The sequence below is a fragment of the Oncorhynchus gorbuscha genome, linkage group LG16 (assembly GCF_021184085.1).
Source record: "Oncorhynchus gorbuscha isolate QuinsamMale2020 ecotype Even-year linkage group LG16, OgorEven_v1.0, whole genome shotgun sequence".
In the NCBI taxonomy this organism is placed as follows: Eukaryota; Metazoa; Chordata; class Actinopteri; order Salmoniformes; family Salmonidae; genus Oncorhynchus; species Oncorhynchus gorbuscha.
This window is the reverse complement of record NC_060188.1, coordinates 3,936,909-3,960,991: the sequence shown is the minus strand read 5'-3', so window position 1 is coordinate 3,960,991 and position 24,083 is coordinate 3,936,909. Positions and strand designations below refer to the sequence as shown.

Genomic DNA, 24,083 nt, shown 5'->3' with positions numbered 1-24,083 from the left:
TGTATAACAAGCACCCTTTATAACAAGCACCCTGTATAACAAGCACCCTTTATAACAAGCACCCTTATAACAAGCACCCTTATACCCTTTATAACAAGCACCCTTTATAACAAGCACCCTTTATAACAAGCACCCTTTATTATAACAAGCACCCTTATAACAAGCACCCTTTATTTATAACAAGCACCCTTTATAACAAGCACCCTTTATGACAAGCACCCCCTTTATAACAAGCACCCTTTATAACAAGCACCCTTTATAACAAGCACCCTTTATAACAAGCACCCTGTATAACAAGCACCCTTTATAACAAGCACCCTGTATGACAAGCACCCTTTTCCCTTTATAACAAGCACTCTGTATAACAAGCACCCTTTATAACAAGCACCCTGTATAACAAGCACCCTTTATAACAAGCACCCTGTATAACAAGCACCCTTTATAACAAGCACCCTGTATAACAAGCACCCTGTATAACAAGCACCCTTTATAACAAGCACCCTGTATAACAAGCACCCTTTATAACAAGCACCCTTTTCCCTCAATAACAAGCACCCTTTATAACAAGCACCCTGTATAACAAGCACCCTTTATAACAAGCACCCTTTATAACAAGCACCCTTTATAACAAGCACCCTTTATGACAAGCACCCTTTATAACAAGCACCCTTTATGACAAGCACCCTTTTCCCTTTATGACAAGCACCCTTTTCCCTCAATAACAAGCACCCTTTATAACAAGCACCCTGTATAACAAGCACCCTTTATAACAAGCACCCTGTATAACAAGCACCCTTTATAACAAACACCCTGTATAACAAGCACCCTGTATAACAAGCACCCTGTATAACAAGCACCCTTTATAACAAGCACCCTTTATGACAAGCACCCTTTTCCCTCAATAACAAGCACCCTTTATAACAAGCACCCTGTATAACAAGCACCCTTTATAACAAGCACCCTGTATAACAAGCACCCTTTATAACAAGCACCCTGTATAACAAGCACCCTGTATAACAAGCACCCTTTATAACCCTTTATAACAAGCACCCTTTATAACAAGCACCCTTTATAACAAGCACCCTGTATAACAAGCACCCTTTATAACAAGCACCCTTTATAACAAGCACCCTTTATGACAAGCACCCTTTATAACAAGCACCCTTTATGACAAGCACCCTTTTCCCTTTATGACAAGCACCCTTTATAACAAGCACCCTGTATAACAAGCACCCTTTATAACAAGCACCCTTTATAACAAGCACCCTGTATAACAAGCACCCTTTATAACAAGCACCCTGCACCTTTATAACAAGCACCCTTTTCCCTTTATAACAAGCACCCTTATAACAAGCACCCTTTATAACAAGCACCCTTATAACAAGCACCCTTTATAACAAGCACCCTGTATAACAAGCACCCTTTATAACAAGCACCCTGTATAACAAGCACCCTGTATAACAAGCACCCTGTATAACAAGCACCCTTATGTATAACAAGCACCCTGTATAACAAGCACCCTTTATAACAAGCACCCTGTATAACAAGCACCCTTTATAACAAGCACCCTTTTCCCTTTATAACAAGCACCCTTTATAACAAGCACCCTTTATAACAAGCACCCTGTATAACAAGCACCCTTTATAACAAGCACCCTTTATAACAAGCACCCTTTATAACAAGCACCCTTTATAACAAGCACCCTTTTCCCCTTTATAACAAGCACCCTTTATAACAAGCACCCTTTATAACAAGCACCCCTTTATAACAAGCACCCTTATAACAAGCACCCTTTATAACAAGCACCCTTTATAACAAGCACCCTTTATAACAAGCACCCTTTATAACAAGCACCCTGTATAACAAGCACCCTTATAACAAGCACCCTGTATAACAAGCACCCTGTATAACAAGCACCCTGTATAACAAGCACCCTGTATAACAAGCACCCTTTATAACAAGCACCCTGTATAACAAGCACCCTTTATAACAAGCACCCTGTATAACAAGCACCCTTTATAACAAGCACCCTTTATAACAAGCACCCTTTATGACAAGCACCCTTTATAACAAGCACCCTTTATGACAAGCACCCTTTTCCCTTTATGACAAGCACCCTTTTCCCTCAATAACAAGCACCCTTTATAACAAGCACCCTGTATAACAAGCACCCTTTATAACAAGCACCCTGTATAACAAGCACCCTTTATAACAAGCACCCTGTATAACAAGCACCCTTTATAACAAGCACCCTGTATAACAAGCACCCTGTGTAACAAGCACCCTTTATAACAAGCACCCTTTATGACAAGCACCCTTTTCCCTCAATAACAAGCACCCTTTATAACAAGCACCCTGTATAACAAGCACCCTTTATAACAAGCACCCTGTATAACAAGCACCCTTTATAACAAGCACCCTGTATAACAAGCACCCTTTATAACAAGCACCCTGTATAACAAGCACCCTGTATAACAAGCACCCTGTATAACAAGCACCCTTTATAACAAGCACCCTTTATGACAAGCACCCTTTATAACAAGCACCCTGTATAACAAGCACCCTTTATAACAAGCACCCTTTATAACAAGCACCCTTTATGACAAGCACCCTTTATGACAAGCACCCTTTTCCCTTTATGACAAGCACCCTTTATAACAAGCACCCTGTATAACAAGCACCCTTTATAACAAGCACCCTTTATAACAAGCACCCTGTATAACAAGCACCCTTTATAACAAGCACCCTGTATGACAAGCACCCTTTTCCCTTTATAACAAGCACCCTGTATAACAAGCACCCTTTATAACAAGCACCCTGTATAACAAGCACCCTTTATAACAAGCACCCTGTATAACAAGCACCCTTTATAACAAGCACCCTGTATAACAAGCACCCTGTATAACAATCACCCTGTATAACAAGCACCCTGTATAACAAGCACCCTGTATAACAAGCACCCTTTATAACAAGCACCCTGTATAACAAGCACCCTTTATAACAAGCACCCTTTTCCCTCAATAACAAGCACCCTTTATAACAAGCACCCTGTATAACAAGCACCCTTTATAACAAGCACCCTTTATAACAAGCACCCTTTATGACAAGCACCCTTTATAACAAGCACCCTTTATGACAAGCACCCTTTTCCCTTTATGACAAGCACCCTTTTCCCTCAATAACAAGCACCCTTTATAACAAGCACCCTGTATAACAAGCACCCTTTATAACAAGCACCCTGTATAACAAGCACCCTTTATAACAAGCACCCTGTATAACAAGCACCCTTTATAACAAGCACCCTGTATAACAAGCACCCTGTATAACAAGCACCCTTTATAACAAGCACCCTTTATGACAAGCACCCTTTATAACAAGCACCCTGTATAACAAGCACCCTGTATAACAAGCACCCTGTATAACAAGCACCCTGTATAACAAGCACCCTTTATAACAAGCACCCTGTATAACAAGCACCCTTTATAACAAGCACCCTTTATGACAAGCACCCTTTATGACAAGCACCCTTTTCCCTTTATGACAAGCACCCTTTATAACAAGCACCCTGTATAACAAGCACCCTTTATAACAAGCACCCTTTATAACAAGCACCCTGTATAACAAGCACCCTTTATAACAAGCACCCTGTATGACAAGCACCCTTTTCCCTTTATAACAAGCACCCTGTATAACAAGCACCCTTTATAACAAGCACCCTGTATAACAAGCACCCTTTATAACAAGCACCCTGTATAACAAGCACCCTTTTCCCTCAATAACAAGCACCCTTTATAACAAGCATCCTTTTCCCTTTATAACAAGCATCCTTTTCCCTCAATAACAAGCACCCTTCTCCCTTTATAACAAGCACCCTTCTCCCTTTATAACAAGCACCCTTTATAACAAGCACCCTTTATAACAAGCACCCTTCTCCCTTTATAACAAGCACCCTTCTCCCTTTATAACAAGCACCCTTTTCTCTTTATAACAAGCACCCTTTCCCCTTTATAACAAGCACCTTTTCCCCTTTATAACAAGCACCCTTTTCCATTTATAACAAGCACCCTTTTCCCTTTATAACAAGCACCCTTTATAACAAGCACCCTTTTCCCCTTATAACAAGCACCCTTTATAACAAGCACCCTTCTCCCTTTATAACAAGCACCCTTCTCCCTTTATAACAAGCACCCTTCTCCCTTTATAACAAGCACCCTTTCCCTTTATAACAAGCACCCTTCTCCCTTTATAACAAGCACCCTTCTCCCTTTATAACTACCCAAGAAGACTCAAGGCTGTAATCGCTGCCAAAGATGCTTCAACAAAGTACTGAGTAAAGGGTCTGAATACTTATGTTAATGTGATTTGCAAACATTACCCCAAAACTATTTCTGCTTTGTCATTATGGGGTATTATGTGTAGATTTATGTCGGGAAAATCGATTTAATCCATTTTAGAATAGAGCTGTAACGGAACAAAATGTGGAAAAAGTCAAGAAGTCTGAATACTTTCCGAATGTATTGTATGTGTATATTATGTGTGTTGGAGTATCAGTGTATATTATGTGTGTTGGAGTATCAGTGTATATTATGTGTGTTGGAGTATCAGTGTATATTATGTGTGTTGGAGTATCAGTGTATATTATGTGTGTTGGAGTATCAGTGTATATTATGTGTGTTGGAGTATCAGTGTATATTATGTGTGTTGGAGTATCAGTGTATATTATGTGTGTTGGAGTATCAGTGTATATTATGTGTGTTGGAGTATCAGTGTATATTATGTGTGTTGGAGTATCAGTGTATATTATGTGTGTTGGAGTATCAGTGTATATTATGTGTGTTGGAGTATCAGTGTATATTATGTGTGTTGGAGTATCAGTGTATATTATGTGTGTTGGAGTATCAGTGTATATTATGTGTGTTGGAGTATCAGTGTATATTATGTGTGTTGGAGTATCAGTGAGTGTTTGTATGTGTGTTGTAGTATCAATGTGTGTTTGTATGTGTGTTGGAGTATCAATGTGTGTTTGTATGTGTGTTGGAGTATCAATGTGTGTTTGTATGTGTGTTGGAGTATCAATGTGTGTTTGTATGTGTGTTGGAGTATCAATGTGTGTTTGTATGTGTGTTGGAGTATCAATGTGTGTTTGTATGTGTGTTGGAGTATCAATGTGTGTTTGTATGTGTGTTGGAGTATCAGTGAGTGTTTGTATGTGTGTTGGAGTATCAATGTGTGTTTGTATGTGTGTTGGAGTATCAATGTGTGTTTGTATGTGTGTTGGAGTATCAGTGAGTGTTTGTATGCGTGTTGGAGTATCAGTGTGTGTTTGTATGTGTGTTGGAGTATCAATGTGTGTTTGTATGTGTGTGTGTGTGTGAGCAAATCAGTGAGTGTTTGTATGTGTGTTGGAGTATCAGTGTGTGTTTGTATGTGTGTTGGAGTATCAGTGAGTGTTTATCAGTGTGTGTAGGGCCCTGTGAGTGTGTAGGGCCCTGTGAGTGTGTAGGGCCCTGTGAGTGTGTAGGGCCCTGTGAGTGTGTAGGGCCCTGTGAGAGTGTAGGGCCCTGTGAGTGTGTAGGGCCCTGTGAGAGTGTAGGGTCCTGTGAGAGTGTAGGGCCCTGTGAGTGTGTAGGGCCCTGTGAGTGTGTAGGGCCCTGTGAGTGTGTAGGGCCCTGTGAGTGTGTAGGGCCCTGTGAGTGTGTAGGGCCCTGTGAGTGTGTAGGGCCCTGTGAGTGTGTAGGGCCTGTGAGTGTGTAGGGCCCTGTGAGTGTGTAGGGCCCTGTGAGTGTGTAGGGCCCTGTGAGTGTGTAGGGCCCTGTGAGTGTGTAGGGCCCTGTGAGTGTGTAGGGCCCTGTGAGAGTGTAGGGCCCTGTGAGTGTGTAGGGCCCTGTGAGAGTGTAGGGTCCTGTGAGTGTGTAGGGCCCTGTGAGTGTGTAGGGCCCTGTGAGTGTACATAGTCAGTGCAAAAATAAGAATAAAATACAAAGGTCAACTCAGATTGTCCGTGTAGCCATTTTGTTAGATAGTGTATTTTGCTGTTCAGAAACCTGTTGGTGTCAGACTTGATGCACCAGTACCGCTTGCCATGCGGAAGCAGAGAGAACAGTCTATTGCAGGGTTCCCCTAGCTGGTGGTTTACTTGGCCCCCCAAATTTCTGAGCAAAAAAAGTGATTTTAATATGGGAAATCTGTTCCCACAACCATCCAGCTAATCTAGTTGATGATCCTTGGTCTACGGCTTGGGTGGTTGGAGTCTTTGGGAAATGGTTGTCTATGACTGACCTGAGCACTGTCCAGGATGTCCTGAACCCTGGCCAGCAGGCTGCTGCTGCGTAGTGCCTGTCTGTCCACCTCCAGCTGGGCAGCCCTCTGTCTGTACTGGGACATCTCGCTGCGCTGCTCCAAGCTCAGCTGAGGATTGATCACAATAAACACACACAGTCAGAGAGACACACACACAAACAAGAATACATACATAGTCAAATAAAGACAAACACAGACATGCGCGCATGCACCAACACACATTCTCACCTGGGTCTCTCAAATTACACTTGGCACCTTTTTTTCTATCTAGAACCTTAAAGGGTTCTTCGACTGTCCCTATATGTTACATCTGCTCCTGCCACGCCCTCTACTTCTCATCCTGTGTCTCCCTAACCTGCCGCCACTCCCCCAGTGCTCTCTCCCTCTTCCTCTGTGTGTGTGTGTGATTGTGTGGTCGGAGACAGGTGTGCTGGAGGCAGACCAGAACCCCACCAGCTGCAACCTGTTCCATTATCAAGACCTCTACAAATACTCATGCCTGCCACTTTCACTGTGCCAGATCGTAACCTCTGTTTTTAGCCGTTTGTACCTGCTTAGATCCTGTTTATGTGTTATGCCTGTTTTCTCTTGCCTGACACCGTTTTCCTCTCCGCTACAGTTCTGCCCGCTCTGGCTCTGACTCTGGCCCCTGTCTCCAGTCCCATGTCTTGTCAATCCTGCTACTCTGTCCTGGACCCCCCCCCCCCCCCCACTACACTGCATCCTTGGATTCCTCTCCGGACCCGCTTACCCAGTCCCAACTCCCCTCGCTCCAGCCTCAGCCGCCGCACCTGGCTTCCTGCAACCCACCCGAGCTTCCCCTGGCCTGCACCCCATGTTCCCTGTGTGTTCAAATAAATACCATGGTTACCTCATCCCAGTCTCCTCGTCTGAGTCTGCTCTTGGGTTCACCTGTTCCGCTCCGCGTGACACTATAGGTCAACCATTTGAAGAACATTTTGGGTTCCATGTAGAACCCTTTCAACAGAGGGTTCTACATATAACCCAAAAGGATTCTACCTGGAACCAAAAAGGTCTCCTATGGGGACAGCTGAAGAACCCTTTCTACAGAGGGTTCTACATATAACCCAAAAGGATTCTACCTGGAACCAAAAAGGTCTCCTATGGGGACAGCTGAAGAACCCTTTTGCAACCCTTTTTTTCTAAGAGTGGAGGTACTTCTTCCTTAGAACACAACAGTCAAGTTCTGGAATGTGGGACAGAGTCAGAGCAGGCCTAATGACCTTCCCTCTAATCAGCTCTCAAATCTCTCTCTCTCAAATATCTCTCTCTCTCTCCAATTCAAGGGGCTTTATTGGCATGGGAACGTATGTTTACATTGCCAAATTAAGTTAAATAAACAATAAAAAATGAACAGTCAACATTACACTCAACAAAAGCTTCAAAGGAATAGAGACATTTCAAATGTTATATTATGTCTATATACAGTGTTATAACGATGTTCAAATAGTTAAAGTACATAAGTGAAAATAAATAAACATAAATATGAGTTGTATTTACAATGGTGTTTGTTCTTCACTAGTTTCCCTTTTCTTGTGGCAACAGGTCACAAATCTTGTTGTGGTGATGTATTTTACCGAATAGATATGGGAGTTTATCCAAATTTGATTTATTTTCAAATTCTTTGTGGATCTGTGTAATCTGAAGGAAGTATTTGTCTCTATGGTCATACATTTGGCAGGAGGAAGTACAGCTCAGTTTCCACCTCATCTCCTGCACACGTACGCACAGATGCACACACACAAACCCACAAGGCATGCACAAACACACACCCCTCTCTATCCCCACTCTCACAAACATTTCCTTCACACAGCTCCTCCCAGTAAACTTAATCAGGCAGGAGTAAGACAACATGGATCAGACAACACCCCCACCCTGGTGGGGACAAGTAACATTTCTTAGGGGACATAATGATGCTCTCCTCTCCCTGCCAAAGAGGGATACTTTTTCCAATTTAACTAAGTTCATGAAGTGGTCATACATTGATTCAGACTGATGCTAATATTGAGTTTTATTGGTAAGATGTGTGTGTCATATCCAGCGATGACTAAAAGGGCAATCTGTAGTTGCATCAATTTTTGGACTTAAATTAATTATATGTACCTATTGTTTCTTGAAGAATATAACTTATGAGTTTAGTTCAACTGTAGTACTCCATCAGAACCCCAAAAATAAGCTTGTTTATCTCCAATGTTTGTAAACAAAGTAAATGTAAACAAACACTATATAGCCTCAAAACATGGTTAAAACTATACGTTGTATATCATGGATGGTCAGCCTTGTCTGTCTATGAATTTGAGAGTTACATTTCTCAAGCCCCATCCCCAGATGTTTACCAAAACAGGGACAGGTTGCTTTGAACCATTGATTGCCCCTTCAATACTCTGTGATTTAACAAAATAAACAATGACGTGTTTTTTATGGTGACTCTTTCTCTAAGACATGTGAATTACAAAATGTTTAAGCCAGATATTTGTTGTGTGTGTGGGCATAATGGTGTGTGTCCAATCAATGCCCATTGCTCACAATGCTACATTATAAACCAAAGGATCGTTGCATTTGGTTACCATGCAACTTGATAGTTACAAAACCCCAGACAGGAGAATAGCCACACATACACAAACTCTCCTGGGGAACCATGTTGTTGTCATGGGAGAAAGAAAAGTCACCCCCACGACAACACACTACGCTCACTGGGCTGAATCCTAATTGGATATAAGTATGCTTAACTTAACTCAAACAATTGTGCACCGTTTATGCGGTAGGTTGGAATTACATGCATGGATAATATCTATGATTAGGATTTAGCCCACAATATATACAATGTACTTAAGGGATAATAAACAAGGGGCCTGAGTCGTATGGACAATAATGAACGACGTGGAAGGTGTGTTCCACGACACACTAGCGGAGTGGGACTAACCTTCCAAGGAGTGACATTATTTTTCTTAGAACGCATAGCACCCTGTTAATGATCCCTTTTATCCCAAGGCTGTAATTGAACACATTTTCCGCTTGAAATGTATTCATTTGCAGGTACAAATGGGTTCAACATTCACTGAAGTAGATAGCAAGTTTACTAGACAGCTACTGTAGTTGCTTTGGTAACCATGCAAACAGCCTTGCTAGTTTAGCTAACCAAACCATCAGTCCTAGCTTGATGTTATGAAAATCGAAATCAACAATGCCAATAATGATTTAAATTTCAAAGAGCTTGTAAGAACTGAAGCTATTGAATTCTACCGTGCTGATATACTGTTCGTTATAGGGAAATAATGCACGCTCTAGAATGCCTTTCAAGACAATCAGAAAGGAGTTTTCAACAACGCCATGGTATACATCTACAGTACATCCAACGCTGGGGAGGAATTGAAAAAAAGACACTGTAATATCCTGGAATTCACAAACAGAAAAACACATTTTAACATGATAAAACTGATACAACTTTGATTTCACTTTGACACAACTCCATTCCCACCCCTGACCTTATGTTATATCTATGTCTATACAGCTCTCTGCCCCTTCTGCCCTTTCCCCCAGACTATGTCCTTACCAAGGGGGAGAGCACAGCCCTTCCATGGAAGTGGATGAAGGAGAGAGCTTCCACAGGACCAGTTGGCTCACAACCGGTCTGTTGGCCTTGGCTCTTCCCCTGGCTCTCCGTCTGCAGTCTGGCCAGGCTCCGCAGACAGAAGTCCTCGTAACTCTCCATGTCCTTGTTTGGGCTCCAGCCTCTCAAAACGGCTGCTTTACAACAGAGACAGTCAGAAGAATAGTCATGACTCGGTACAGTAGCCAACGAGAGAGACACAGTCAGAAGAATAGTCATGAAGCAGTACAGTAGCCAACGACAGAGACACAGTCAGAAGAACAGTCATGAAGAGGTACAGTAGCCAACGACAGAGACACAGTCAGAAGAATAGTCATGAAGCAGTACAGTAGCCAACGACAGAGACACAGTCAGAAGAACAGTCATGAAGAGGTACAGTAGCCAACGACAGAGACACAGTCAGAAGAATAGTCATGAAGCAGTACAGTAGCCAACGACAGAGACACAGTCAGAAGAATAGTCATGAAGCAGTACAGTAGCCAACGACAGAGACACAGTCAGAAGAACAGTCATGAAGAGGTACAGTAGCCAACGACAGAGACACAGTCAGAAGAACAGTCATGAAGAGGTACAGTAGCCAACGACAGAGACACAGTCAGAAGAACAGTCATGAAGAGGTACAGTAGCCAACAACAGGGGGTATTTGACAAGACACTGGAGCCAGGTGATCAAGCCTGTAGGCTAAATGTCAACACAACAAGAAGCTCTGCAGTGTGTGTGAACCATGAAGGCCTGAGGTTAGGCACTATCTGCTGTCAAGCTATGAACAACTGGAAGAGCCAGACAAACAAACACAAGGAGGGCTCTGTCTTTAGTCACTGTATATCTCACACAATCATCACATTCCACTCATGCTATTCATTTCTGAGAGGCATGATGAAGAATCATGTTTCTGATCAATGTGATTGCTTTTAAGGGAATGCTTGTCAGCAAAGACAATGAAGGTGCACACGCACACATACACACACATACACAATATTTTATTTAAACCTGTAGTTAACCCACATTGATTGAGAATGAATGAGATCCCCATTATCAAATAATTAAGCAGCCGGATTGAATGCCCCACTGACCCAATATCTCGACCAGAATAAATATGGTCAGATAATTACCGCGACACCCGTTCCATTTTCCTGATAATGTGGTTATTTCATGGATGAATAGATGTAATGAAAAGTCACCTGGGTCAGTGTGTGAATATCTTGTCTTATTATTGGTTCCCCTAGAGTAGGTAAATAACAGCCACGGCTAGTGGAAGACACAGTAGCACTGTACGGTGTTATAGTCCACTCATTAACGTTACATGGCATGATACAAATTACAGTCAAGCGCATCTAGCCTACACTTTGATACATTATAGCAGAATAGTCTGGCTGGCAAACAGTGAAGCCGCAATACATTTTGCGGCATGGTAATAGTATTTGACTCGTGAAGCAAGCCATGCTTCTACAGCTGTGCCCAGCAGTGGCTGAATGACAGCGGGTTTTGTCCGTGCCCATCCTTCTCCTCTTACCCGGATTTTCTAGCGTGACATCCACAACCAATGACTCCGTGTCTCTTTTCTTCCCCTAAATACAAAGTTGAAGACAAATGAATATCTCCTGGCGTCGTTTGTCTTATGGTTTCGGTTGCTTATAGAATTTCAGAATCGTGTATTTCTCTTTTCGGTTTCAGGTTTGTGTCAAATGGTCCTCATCACATCGACCTCTTCCGGTCGCAACAGCGCCTCCTAGCAACATAATTTAGGCCCAGTTCCATTTCTATCCCCAGCACCTTCATTTCCCCTAGCCTCAGCCTCCAATGTTGAAAGGTGTAATATGATTTTAATAAGAAGCAATATGATGATGGCGCCACCAGGCCTAAATTGAGCCCAAATAGGAAATCCTGTCATATCCTTTTTGCAATAGACACCAAAGGGGGAGACCATAAATAGGCATTTGGGACGGAAATGGAACATCATTTTATTTTTTACATTTTATTTTAAAAATATATATTTTTTAAATTAACAAATATCACCAAACAAAAGAGGAATAGTCACATGAAAACAAGCATACAAACAAACAATTTACGTTTGCCTGGAAGCCTAAACAAACAAATCATATGAATTAATACAAGTTTTAAATGCCTTTAAAAAAATGTAAGTAGTGCCATATTGTTTAAACTCATTTATAAAGTGAAAAAAGTTAGGTTTTTGAATTATACCATTTGCATTTGTGAATATGACATTTACCTAGTATTATTAGCAGTTGAATTAAATATACTACATCTTTACCTATGTCAGAATTTCTGAAATAAATCATTATTCAGTCATCATAATGATCTCTTGAATCTATAAAAGTATTACATGACTCACATTCAAATTGAGTGATTTGACAATGTAATTTACAAATGAGCAAATTTGAAATAGTGTATAATGCATAATCAATCAAATCCAATTCAAATTCCTATATTTCAATCCAACTGTGTTATTTCTTAGCTTATTCAGATATGGATTTTGTATGAGAGGATGTTTCTGGAAAAGGGCAGATGGCTGAACATTTGATTCCATTAAGATAATAGTTGTCACATCCTTTATCAATATATTGCATTAGTGGGTGAACCTACAAATGATTGCATTGTCAGTTCAGTATGGCAGAAATTACAATAACATAAAACAACATGATATTGAGAAATATCTTTATTCTAAGAGAATTTTGGAGATTAAATAAACAGAGTTGGTACAGTTGAACATAGTTACATTAAAATGTGTTCAGTGGGGATTTTAGCATCTAAATCTTGGTACACAGCACCACTGACTAGCTTCTCAATAACATCCCATCTGGACTCTGCTGTGTCTTTCTTCTGCTCTCAATTTCTGGAAGAAGAAAAAAAAGAGCATGAATCAATGATTCTAATAACTCTATTTCTATATCTGAGGACCAAGCAAATGCTTTCTGTTGTCACACTGTGGTTAAATGTAGCAAGACTGTAGCAAAAGTGCCTGGTCTGATGCTCTTCAATGTAGCAAGAGTGTAGCAACAGTGCCTGGTCTGATGCTCTTCAATATAGCAAGAGAGCAACAGCAATGCTTTCCATGACTGTCTACTAGCCCTCTTGAACACACTTCACGTGAATGAAAACAGGCATATCAATCCTACCTTGGGCTGTAGTCAAGCAACTCTCACAATAGGTATCTGCAGAAAGAGAACACAGATGCATAAGAGCCATATACAGTCCAGTACTAGATGTTAGTAGGTAATCATTTTTAAAAAACTTATTCAGCAAATGGACTTGTCAGAAGACACATTTTTAACAAAGGTGTGTAAACTACTTACAGTGATCCACATCGTCAGGCTGTACAGCAAGCAACTCAAACAAACACAAAGTGCAACAAGTTCCTCTGTGCAGCAAATTGTTTATAATCCTGTCAAAAGTGATCCTATCTTATACAAGAGTGTGATAGTTGTACTCACACAACCTATGCAACGTTCTAGTCATGTGACCTCAGGTCGGTAACAGGAAACAATAGGATCAGCATCACCAACATTCCTCATATGACATGTGGTCTGCCCTACATATTTCATCTCATAGTAGGCTAGAAAGTTTCCTCCACAAGTCTTTCCATTGTCATATAACACAAATGGATTCACAAAACACAATTATTTACTCTGTAGAACTGGTTATCTAGCCTACCTCTTCGAGGGATGATGTGCTGATCGTTTTTTTTTTTTGCGGTCATAGGATAGGATACAGTGCACTCTCTACTGCTGGTCTAAATGATATCACAGTATGCCTATATTGGCCAGTTTAAAATGAGTACGATTTTATATTAAGGTACTCTTTATAAACAGTGTATAACGGATATGCAATTGTGTTATAAGTTACAGGTAGTTAATTAGTGTATAGATAACAATCTATGTATAAAAAACGTATTGTTATTTACAACAACAACAAAAAAACTGTGTTGAAAGAGACGAAAAAGATATGCTTAAACCGTCCTGCAGGCAGCGCTACAGCTCTGACTGCACGCTGCTTCCTACAGCTACTATATATGGGCATTTTTACCTAAAAAGGATTGTGATTTGTAACGCGGTTAATTATTGCTCTCCTCCATGTGATGTCAGTTTGAGCAGCGGAAAATATTACTGTGCCAGTCGGGGAAGGGCAAACTGAACGTTAGCTACTTTTTAGGCAGGCTTGCCATGCACTGACCTGGTAGCAACATTTTACTTCCTTGAACTGATTTTGGTGGATAACTGAACAGCCAGACAGACCGTCGTTCATCTTCACAACAACATGTGGATTTGACAACCAGCGCCGAGTGTAAGTTACAGTAAACGTGAACTGTTTTAGAAATAGTCCCACATTCAGACTAGTGGTGTCTACTACCAGTAACTTGTTATATGGTACGTGCGAAATGTATGCATAAGTGTTGGATTATACGTGCAACTAGTGATGTACTTAGAAAACAGAAAAGTAACGTTAGAATACGAGAAGGTATGACGTAAGCTAGCTAGCTACTTAGCTCGCACATCAAGGCTGCACGACCAACCACCACCATGGTTGCATGCACTTGATTTCTTTCTCCTGATTTCGTCATTATTGACCAGTGCACCAATTATCTAAACTGGAACGGTGTGTGCATCATTGACGTTTAGCATCATTGACGTTTATGTTGACAGGGTAGCGAACTACAATATGTTTTTCTCATCTCCAGCTGAACTAGATTACTTTGAATCCAAAATCTCGCGGTAACCCTGCCTACTGCGTCACCTGTTTTCTTCGTGTTTTTTTGGCGGATCGCAACCAACTAACAGATGCATATACTGTCAGCTACTGTACTGGAGTGTGAGGCCGGTCACTACCAGGCTATATATACCACGATGTTCTCTTATTAATAACTAACCCATCATTTTGAACAAAAACTACTTTTTCAGTCGGATTTAAATGTCTATTCAGAGCCCAGCTCAGGAACCTCTTAATTCAGTATTCCTTGTAACATTTCTGCTGTAAAGTCCTGGAGATCCAGAAATATATTTGCCCCCTTCACAATGATGTCTAACTTCTTAGATTTCTTTGTTGATTTAAAAAAAAATAGTTTGAGTAGTGCAATGTCACTTGTGCTATATACACATCAAAGTCCACCTTCTTATATATGCCATTTAGCAGACGCTTTTATCCAAAGCGACTTACAGTCATGTGTGCATACATTCTACGTATGGGTGGTCCCGGGGATCGAACCCACTACCCTGGCGTTACAAGCGCCATGCTCTACCAACTGAGCTACAGAAGGACCTTCTTCACTATTAGTGTGTGGGACATCCACTACCATCTCATATCTCTTCCCTCCTTCAGCTATTTTCACTGCCTCCACATAGGAAATCTGCTGGATAGCCCTGATCCTGCTACTGCGACCTCCTTCATCCTTGCAGGGCACTCTGGGAACTCGGGAATGTGATTCCCATCACAATTACAGCAACATGCTTCATCTGACTCTTCCACATATTTATTCCTTCGACAAACACTTGCCACATGTCAACTTTTTACAATTGTAACACTGCAGCGGCTTCTGTACATGCGGTCTCACCGCATATCTCACATACCCAAGTTTTACATAAGTTGGGAGAACCGCTTCATCAAAAGACAGTAAAAATGATAGGCTTTGCTCCTTCTTTCCATCCATCATTCGATTCAAGTGACGTGCGTCAACCACTCCTGTCATGTTATCCCTAAACCCCACTGCCTCTATGTCCAACGAGACACCAGAGAGGACACCCTTTGCTCCCCCTGTCAATCTTCCAAAGCCCTGTGATTGGTTCAAATGGCTCGGGTGAGAGGGTACATCACCATGTAATACACTCTGACAGACAGTAGGTGGTGCAGTAGTCCTATGAAGTGGGAGGAGAATGATGCTGGACCACTTTTTTGGCATGGAGATGCAGACTTTGCTGCATGCAATGTGCCACTGCCCTGTTGCATATATCCTGTTTTATTGGTCTCATGAGACTATTTTCTAAATCGTGATCCAAAAGGTTCCATGGGCGGAAAAATTAATTATTGATGAGGCTCAACTTCTCAGCTGATCCTGATTTGATATTTGGGTTGTAATCTGCTCTGTAAACAGGCCACCAGTGAAAAGCCCTTATTTGAAATATGATCTAAATTTAAAAGCAGTACTGTAACTGATTTTGTTGCATGCATGTATGTATGTATGTATGTATGTATGTATGTATGTATGTATGTATGTATGTATGTATGTATGTATGTATGTATGTATGTATGTATGTATGTATGAATTCACTTGCATTGGTTAAGATTTGAGTTTAGCCCAACATTAATGTTTTTGACCAGAGAGAAAATACCACTCTGTCCTGTGGTCATCATTTACATGAATAGTGATCCCTCAGCTGTAGGAGTTCTGTCCTGGAGAGGTGATGGGGAAAGCGCTGTTGATGGATCATGAATATGTATCTGAATGAGTAGATTGTGTTGTGTAAATGATACATTGAATGTGCAGTAGTAGTAGTTTCCCAGATTGCATTATACTGTCCAGTTATAGATTATTTATAGTTTTGTATAAGAGCCCTAGACATATAGGTATTGAGCTCTTTAGTCCTGTGACAAAAACATAGTGATTTTATTTTTTTTGTATTCTGTACCTCCAGTATTTGTACTCAGTGATTTTGATTGATTTGATACAAAATCATATTCAGTGTTACACTATAGTTTATCAGTATATCCATTATACTTGGATCACTACTCCCAGTTCAACTCTCATCCGATGGGAGAAGTTACAGTAGTGGTGGGATGCAGCAATTTAATTTTACTCCAATAGATTCAGTGTGCGCCATAAACTGACAATAGCGGGTCTGGGAGTGGGAGGAACATCTCTGCTGCGATCCTTCTTGCTTTGTTACGTCTGGGAAGCCATTTTGGAATTCTGCTTGTAGTGCCTGATAATTACGTACACATACACACTGTCAACTTGCAAACTTTTATGTATGTTCACGGATAAATATTATTTTGTTATCTGGGTTAGGATCATCGAACGCACCATACCTGGAATAGACGCCTCGACATGCGGTTTGAAGTTAACGCATCTTGCAAGACAGAAATGTGTGGATCTTTTTCAACTGGATTACGCTCATAAGAATAACAGATGGGCTCTTATCTGACGGGCAAGTAGAAGTTACACGCGATATTATTGGAATGATGTTTTACCTTCCGTTTTTTTTAGTAGTCATAAAATGTCATTTAATAAATTAAGGCGCATTTATTTCCCAGTTTGTAGTGATCTGGCTCCTTTCTCCGGAATTCTGTTTTGACAGCGAACAGAACATCGGGCCTGTTTGATTATTTCACATGTTAACTGCGACCTTAGGCTCAAACGTTTGCTTTATATTACCCCCAGTATCCGCGCAATGAGAGCCCACGTTTGATATGTATGTTATAAACGCAACGTTAATGTCAGTGCATGGACGGGTGTCTGCGTTTAAATATTGCCTTCTAAAATTAGCATTAGGCAATACGAGACTCACGGAGTTTGAGTCACTTGGACATGCATTCATATTTGTAATTTGGGCATTTGCTGCTCCAATTGCACACATTAAAATGGAAGTACACATTTTGACATATCCAAAACCCGACGTGCAGAATCAACAATTATCAACAAATATCGTTTTTTGTTTTGTTTTACCTAGCTCGTCACCTACTGTTTTGTTGAAAAAAGATCGTTTTACAACATGTTGTGAAAGTGGCAATTTTAGAAATGTTTCTATAGAGCTCCACAGTGGAGGTGTCATTATACCGATACAACCTAGTGGTCAAACAGGGAAATGGTGCCAATCGTTTTTCCACCATTCATTTTTCCATTGGGGATTTTAGAATCACTTAAGGGCTGTAGCTGTGTTCGAATACCCATACTGTATACTTAATGAGTATATACTACGTACTATGAGTTAGTTTTAGTATACTGTAAACAAACTATTGTTTCAGTTGAGTGCTCCTGAACTTGATGTTGCGATGCAACCTCTTGCTAGCTTGTTAGCATAACCAATGACTAGCTAAACATTTTACGATTTCGGGTGTGTCTGGAGTGCCAGAGTGTGATATGAGTGTTCGTAAATTCAGAGTGTTTCACTCTCGGAGCATTCAGATGTCGCACAGGATGCTATGGCGGAGGAGAAGGGTTGATCTGAGCCTTCAACCGCAAGCTAACTGACTAACGTTGGCTAGCTACTTCCAGACTCAAATGATATAACACCTCGCTGACCATTTTACTCGCCCTAGCAGAGCTGGTTAGGCTGTTTTCATGTTCTCCAGAGCATTGGTGACTAACTGAGCTTCTGGCAACAATTTAATTACCCTCTTTTTTTTCTTCCAATGTTTACGGACACCAGCCATATTCAACAGGAGAGTGCTCTGAAATCGGAGTAGATAGGCTAAATTAAAAATATCCATAGAAACGAATAATCAAGTCAACGTTGGGTAGTTAGTTAATATACTGCCTGGAAAGTTTGATGTATTAGTAGCCAACTAGCTAACATACCGGTAAAGTACATACTGCTGTAATGCTATGTGGTTCGTAAGGATAGTGTAGCTAACAAATTGTCAGCCAACATAATGTAACTTATGTGAAAAGTTATTACCTTATTACATTGCTTAACATTTTCTTAACATCTGTCATAATTAGTTCAAGCAATGAATTTGTATCCGCTCTCATCGGACTTTGGCTGCATGTTTTCCACCATTTTTTTCTAATCTTAAAAATGATCAAGCCACAGCCATTTCCTGAAGAATGGCATTATGGGCCGTAAAAACACGGAAACAGTGTCCACTGCGTGTATACTTTGTATTTTGGTGAATTATTTTACGGGAACTTTTGGCATGTTAACTATATCCATACTATGACCAATAAGCATACAATATACTCAATTTGCTTCACAAATAGTGAGGTTAGTATGAGTATTCAAACACAGCTTGTGTTTCATGTGGGCTTACCCTGGCATGACGTTTTGATAACCATGTAAATCTCTCCCGGACAAGGTGACTTTTTAAAATCTAAACTATTGGTACCATTTCCCTGTTTGACCGCTCGGTTTTATGGGTATTATGACTCATACTGTGGTTCTCTATAGCAGGGGTTCCCAAACTTGGTCCTGCCCCCCTCTGTGCACGTTTTTGTTTTTTGCCCAAGTACTACACTGCTGATTCTAATAATCAAAGCTTGGTGATGAGTTGGTTATTTAAGTTTGGGAAGCCCTGCTCTATGTGTATGTGTGCGTGGGCGCGGGTGGGTGGGCTAGTGAGTGTGCCTGTGCTGTTTGTGTTCAGCCTGTCTCTCGAGTATAAGTTCATAGGTCGTGCCGTTTGCAAGATTTTACAAGCTAAGCCTGAGAAGAGTTTTGATGAGAAAGGATACAGTTTTTTTTAGATTTTACATTTTGTAGCAGGTTAGGAGAATTTACGCAGCAGATTAGGATAGTTAATCTAGCAGGTTAGGATAATTAGGTTAAGGTTATAAAGAGTCAGGGTTAGCTTAAATGAAAGGAATAATAAACTTTCATATGAATTTGACAGAAGCGGAATCCTTTCTAGCCATGACCCCTGGGAAGATGACATGTAAAAAATGGAGGATGACCAATTGCTCTTTTATGGTGGTTGTGATACATTGGATGGCAATTGAAACATGTTTCTAAAGTTGGTTCCCATCTCAGCTCTACAATTTCAAAATAATTCCGTTTTGAACACACAGGAGAGTTTATATTGTTATTTTCCTGAACTTGGAATGTCCAGTAACTTCTGCATCCTGAAGGATTGACAAAAACAGGCCACCCATCCAACCGACTAATCCAGGCAGAATTAAAGACGCCACATGGGTTTTCATGATTATTAATCCCTGTTTTGGTCCTTTGGATTTACAAATAGATTTGACCTGTGGTTAAGATTACCAGGCAGTAGTCCCTCTCATTTGGCAGATTTGGGGAAATGCCATCTGTTCCCTCTATAGTGCTCGCTCTTATTTAGTACAACCTCTATAATAGTATATTATAGGTGGCAGGGGTGCTTCCTTAGCTACTGTAGTATCAGCACAGCTCAGGGTTTGTTGTAGGAAGATATGACGTGGGTAGTAACTTGCATTGCCATACCTACTGTAAGTTATCAGCGGAAGTGGAGTCATTCAAACCAAACCCGCTGATTTATGTAACCATTGAATTCTGTGCATATTTGAGAGGCAACCGTTCCATTGCTGTTTGAGTTTACTTCAAGGCTAGATGTTGTAGATCCATAGTTAAAATCAATACATTAGTGTTTCAGCTCCATTTATTGATTTCCCTCTGTTTTGAATAGACTAAACAAATCACCACGTCCAAATTCATCCCTGTCATGTTCCCTTTATAGTACCTGTTAGGTTACTATATATTTGACTGAGGGTTTAAACAGGTTTCATGTTAGCCCTCTCCTGACCCTTCACGGGGTCATGTTCAATTGAGTAGCTTATAGATTACTGTGTCCCACCACGCTTGTCATCTTCCTGGTGTTGCTTCTGGGAGTGTGCAGGGATCACAATGTTGTAGACAGAAATGTAGGATAATGTATAGAACTGGCAAAATTCCCACAATTATGTCTACTCCTCTCCTACACAAACATTCTGTAATGTTATTTGCACCACACCCTCCTGAACAGGCCCCAGGCATCTACCTGGTTAGGTGTGTCCCGTCCATTATCAGGGTTGGGCCTATAGCTCCACCTCTGTATGTGCTACTCTCTGAAGGGAGGGAGCCTGTTTTCCCCAGTCGGTCTGGTATTGGGCTGGTTGCTGTGCCTGAGAGGGAGTCAGTCTGGTATTTTGGCTGGGTGCCTTGCCTGAGAGGGACTCCCATTGTCCCCTGTCCTGTCTCCACTGGTCCCCGTCAGCCCACAGCTGCTGAACTACAGAAAGAGAAGAAGAGTTCCATTCATTACCCAACCCTGCTGCCTGCCTTCCGAAGCGCTTGTTGTCAACAGGCCGCAGCCATAATGCAAGGGAAGGAGGTTGGCCAAGTCTATTCTACAGAACAGAGCAGCGCTGTAGTGTTGTGGGCTAGGGGAAATTCTAATGTGTAACTGTTCTCATTATTCTGCTGTCTGCCTGCCTGCCTGGGCTCTGGGACTCTCCAGAGTCGCTACTGCTGCCTAGGTTTTCTTGGATTAAAGCCAAGTAGATTGGGTCTAATGTGGGATTGGGCTGTGGAGGCACAGAGAGAGATTGACTAATATTCACCAGAGAGGTGTAGTATGTGTGTGGAACAGTTTGTTTGTATGCTAACTAGTGAGTGTTTGTAGGACTATGCTGTTGCTCTGTGGGAAAGTACATCAACCTTTTACTGGATCTAAACAGTACTAGTCCCGAGAGACAAGCTGAACAAGTGTGTGTGTGTGTGTGTGTGTGTGTGTGTGTGTGTGTGTGTGTGTGTGTGTGTGTGTGTGTGTGTGTGTGTGTGTGTGTGTGTGTGTGTGTGTGTGTGTGTGTGTGTGTAATGCATGCCTTTGCTGGTGTGTTAGAATGATAATCCCTCATCTATTGTGCTATGGCCTAAAGAGCCCTCTCCCTTCCACCCTGACTCTTGCAGTCTGATCGGAGAATGACCATGGATTTCTCTCGCCTACACACATACACTCCTCCACAGTGTGCTCCAGAGAACACAGGATATACCTACTCCCTCAGGTGAGAATGCTGGCTGAGCTACTGACCATTTCATCAGGTTAATTTCATGTCCATTCTAGACAATTCAGAGTGTGTGTATGGAACAATTGCAGGAATATTTATTTGAATTGAAATGTTATAGTACCTATCTGTTCCTCTAGAACAGGCTAGAGGTTTCATACTGTGTCTTATCCAAGGTTCAGGGACCTATCTGTTCCTCTAGAACAGGCTAGAGGTTTCATACTGTGTCTTATCCAGGTTCAGGGGGACCTATCTGTTCCTCTAGAACAGGCTAGAGGTTTCATACTGTGTCTAATCCAAGGTTCAGGGACCTATCTGTTCCTCTAGAACAGGCTAGAGGTTTCATACTGTGTCTTATCCAAGGTTCAGGGACCTATCTGTTCCTCTAGAACAGGCTAGAGGTTTCATACTGTGTCTTATCCAAGGTTCAGGGACCTATCTGTTCCTCTAGAACAGGCTAGAGGTTTCATACTGTGTCTAATCCAAGGTTCAGGGACCTATCTGTTGCTCTAGAACAGGCTAGAGGTTTCATACTGTGTCTTATCCAAGGTTCAGGGACCTATCTGTTCCTCTAGAACAGGCTAGAGGTTTCATACTGTGTCTTATCCAAGGTTCAGGGACCTATCTGTTCAGGGACCTATCTCTAGAACAGGCTAGAGGTTTCATACTGTGTCTTATCCAAGGTTCAGGGACCTATCTGTTGCTCTAGAACAGGCTAGAGGTTTCATACTGTGTCTTATCCAAGGTTCAGGGACCTATCTGTTGCTCTAGAACAGGCTAGAGGTTTCATACTGTGTCTTATCCAAGGTTCAGGGACCTATGTTGCTCTTCCCATATTCAGATGGCCTCCAGATGTGTGGTGAGGGTTATCATCAATCTTTCCTTCCTACACTAGTTAGCTATTCCTCTGTGACATAGAAATAGCATTTGTTATTGAATCCCGTCTCCCTAATGTGGTTATGTCCACTGACTACAGTCAGAGCCTCTGTCAGATCAGTCATTACCACAGCCGTGGAGAATGAAAGGCTTCTGCTGCCTCAATCCGGAGGTTGTTTCTCATTCACCTCCCGTTTTTCACTGTTTGACACCTCTTTCCAAGAGTAAAGCACCATTAGGAGTCCTGAATGAGTTTGTGTTGCATTCAGACATCTTACTGACTTGATTGTCTTTGCTCTCACTTGAGTAAAAAGATCTTTTGAAGTACGTTTGAGAGTACATTTTACAACAGTTGGAGTGAGGAGATAATGTTGAAATTGTAAAGTTGTATTTTAATGGCTTCTATTTCTAGCTAAATATTTTCAGTCTTGATACAAATATTCATCCTTGACAGTTGATACATTGAAGATCTTGGTGCATTCTTGCTGATGAGTTCCAGAGTTGCTCACACGAGCAACCGCTGTGGTTGTGGTTTCGATGATTCAGCCCGATGATTCTGTCAGGGTGTGCGCTTGTGGTTCAGCATTTCTGTGTGTAAAGCTGTGTGTTATGAGGGAACAACACAATGAAAATGGTAGCATAGCGCCTTTGTAGTTATCTTAGTTTGGACTGACTCTCCCTTAGCTTGGTGTTTGCTTCCTGTGTTTCCTCTCATGGTATGTCTCATGTCAGTCACACACTGTTCTTTCCCTCCCACTGAATTTTCAAGGAAAAAACTTTTCATGTTGTGGAGTTTTTTTGTTTTTATGGACTAAAAAAAGTGGCTTAGGTGGTGGGTGTGGCAATGGATGCAGCAAAGGTCGCAGTTAGACTTGGGCTCTGCTGAATTTTAGGGAACATTTGAAAGGCTCCTCATCTAAGTGGTGTAGCAATTTTATGTGCATTTTCAAGCCAATTTCCTGCAATTCTTAAATTCTCCATGGAACTGAAATAGATTTAGCAAATTTCCTGCAATTGTTAGTTCTCAAAGATTCTATTATTTAAAAAATATAATTGAAAACGCATTTTATTTCCATGATTCCGACAGTTCACCCAAGGGTTTTGATCTGAATCACAATTAAATGTATTTGCCCATATCATGCTGCCCTAGTTTACAGTACATGCTGCTCGATCATCATTGTTCTGATCTCTCTCTCTTTCTTCAGCCCATCATCTCTGGGGCCTGGGCATGAAACTGCTTGCAGGTGTGATTGTCTCTGAATATGCAGGTGATTTGTGTGTGTGAAGTTGGAATGTTGTTTTTCTACACTGTCACTTTGACACCTCGTGTAAAGAAATGGGAGGGAAATGGTAGTGCTGGAATTTGGGTCTTTAAGAGGAGACATTCTGTTGTGCTTCTTGTTGAGAGAGAATAACAGTGTAACACACTCGTGTACGTGAGCATGTTCTAACACAACCACTCCCATTAGATTGACTACCATACTCTACCCTCGCTCTCCTTTGAAAAATGCTAAGGGCACATCTATAGAAAAGCCCTTCAGTCAGCTGACATGTTTAGTCCTCTCCTCTCCCTGAGTTGGACAAGGCCCA

General features: G+C 41.4%; 2 protein-coding genes and 1 long non-coding RNA gene across 13 annotated transcripts in view; 1 reads left to right on the top strand and 2 right to left on the bottom strand.

Annotated features, from left to right (window-relative positions):
• LOC124000322 (centriolar coiled-coil protein of 110 kDa-like) overlaps positions 1 to 11,638 on the bottom strand; it is a 34,043-nt gene extending 22,405 nt beyond the window's left edge. For 2 of the 3 annotated variants that reach the window (XM_046306599.1, XM_046306601.1), the window contains exons 1-3: positions 11,445 to 11,638; positions 9,875 to 10,068; positions 6,280 to 6,408 (exon numbers count right to left, since the gene is read on the bottom strand). In XM_046306599.1, coding sequence (XP_046162555.1) covers positions 6,280 to 6,408; positions 9,875 to 10,033 — 288 coding nt within the window. In that variant the 5' untranslated portion in view covers positions 10,034 to 10,068; positions 11,445 to 11,638. The remainder of the gene's footprint in view (positions 1 to 6,279; positions 6,409 to 9,874; positions 10,069 to 11,444) is intronic. The other variant, XM_046306600.1, reaches the window with a different exon arrangement.
• Positions 11,639 to 11,970: 332 nt separating this feature from the next.
• On the bottom strand, positions 11,971 to 16,132 carry LOC124000011. Its single transcript, XR_006832531.1, has 4 exons — positions 15,206 to 16,132; positions 13,246 to 15,055; positions 13,069 to 13,104; positions 11,971 to 12,785 (listed from the first exon to the last, which is right to left on the bottom strand). It is a non-coding gene; the product is annotated as an uncharacterized LOC124000011 (long non-coding RNA).
• sun1b (Sad1 and UNC84 domain containing 1b) overlaps positions 14,021 to 24,083 on the top strand; it is a 67,009-nt gene continuing 56,946 nt past the window's right edge. For 3 of the 9 annotated variants that reach the window (XM_046306088.1, XM_046306085.1, XM_046306084.1), the window contains exons 1-2: positions 20,694 to 20,944; positions 21,523 to 21,617. In XM_046306088.1, coding sequence (XP_046162044.1) covers positions 20,930 to 20,944; positions 21,523 to 21,617 — 110 coding nt within the window. In that variant the 5' untranslated portion in view covers positions 20,694 to 20,929. Of the gene's footprint in view, positions 14,234 to 16,769; positions 17,089 to 20,692; positions 20,945 to 21,522; positions 21,618 to 23,698; positions 23,762 to 24,083 lie in introns of those variants that run through there. The other 6 variants (XM_046306089.1, XM_046306086.1, XM_046306092.1 and 3 more) reach the window with 5 other exon arrangements.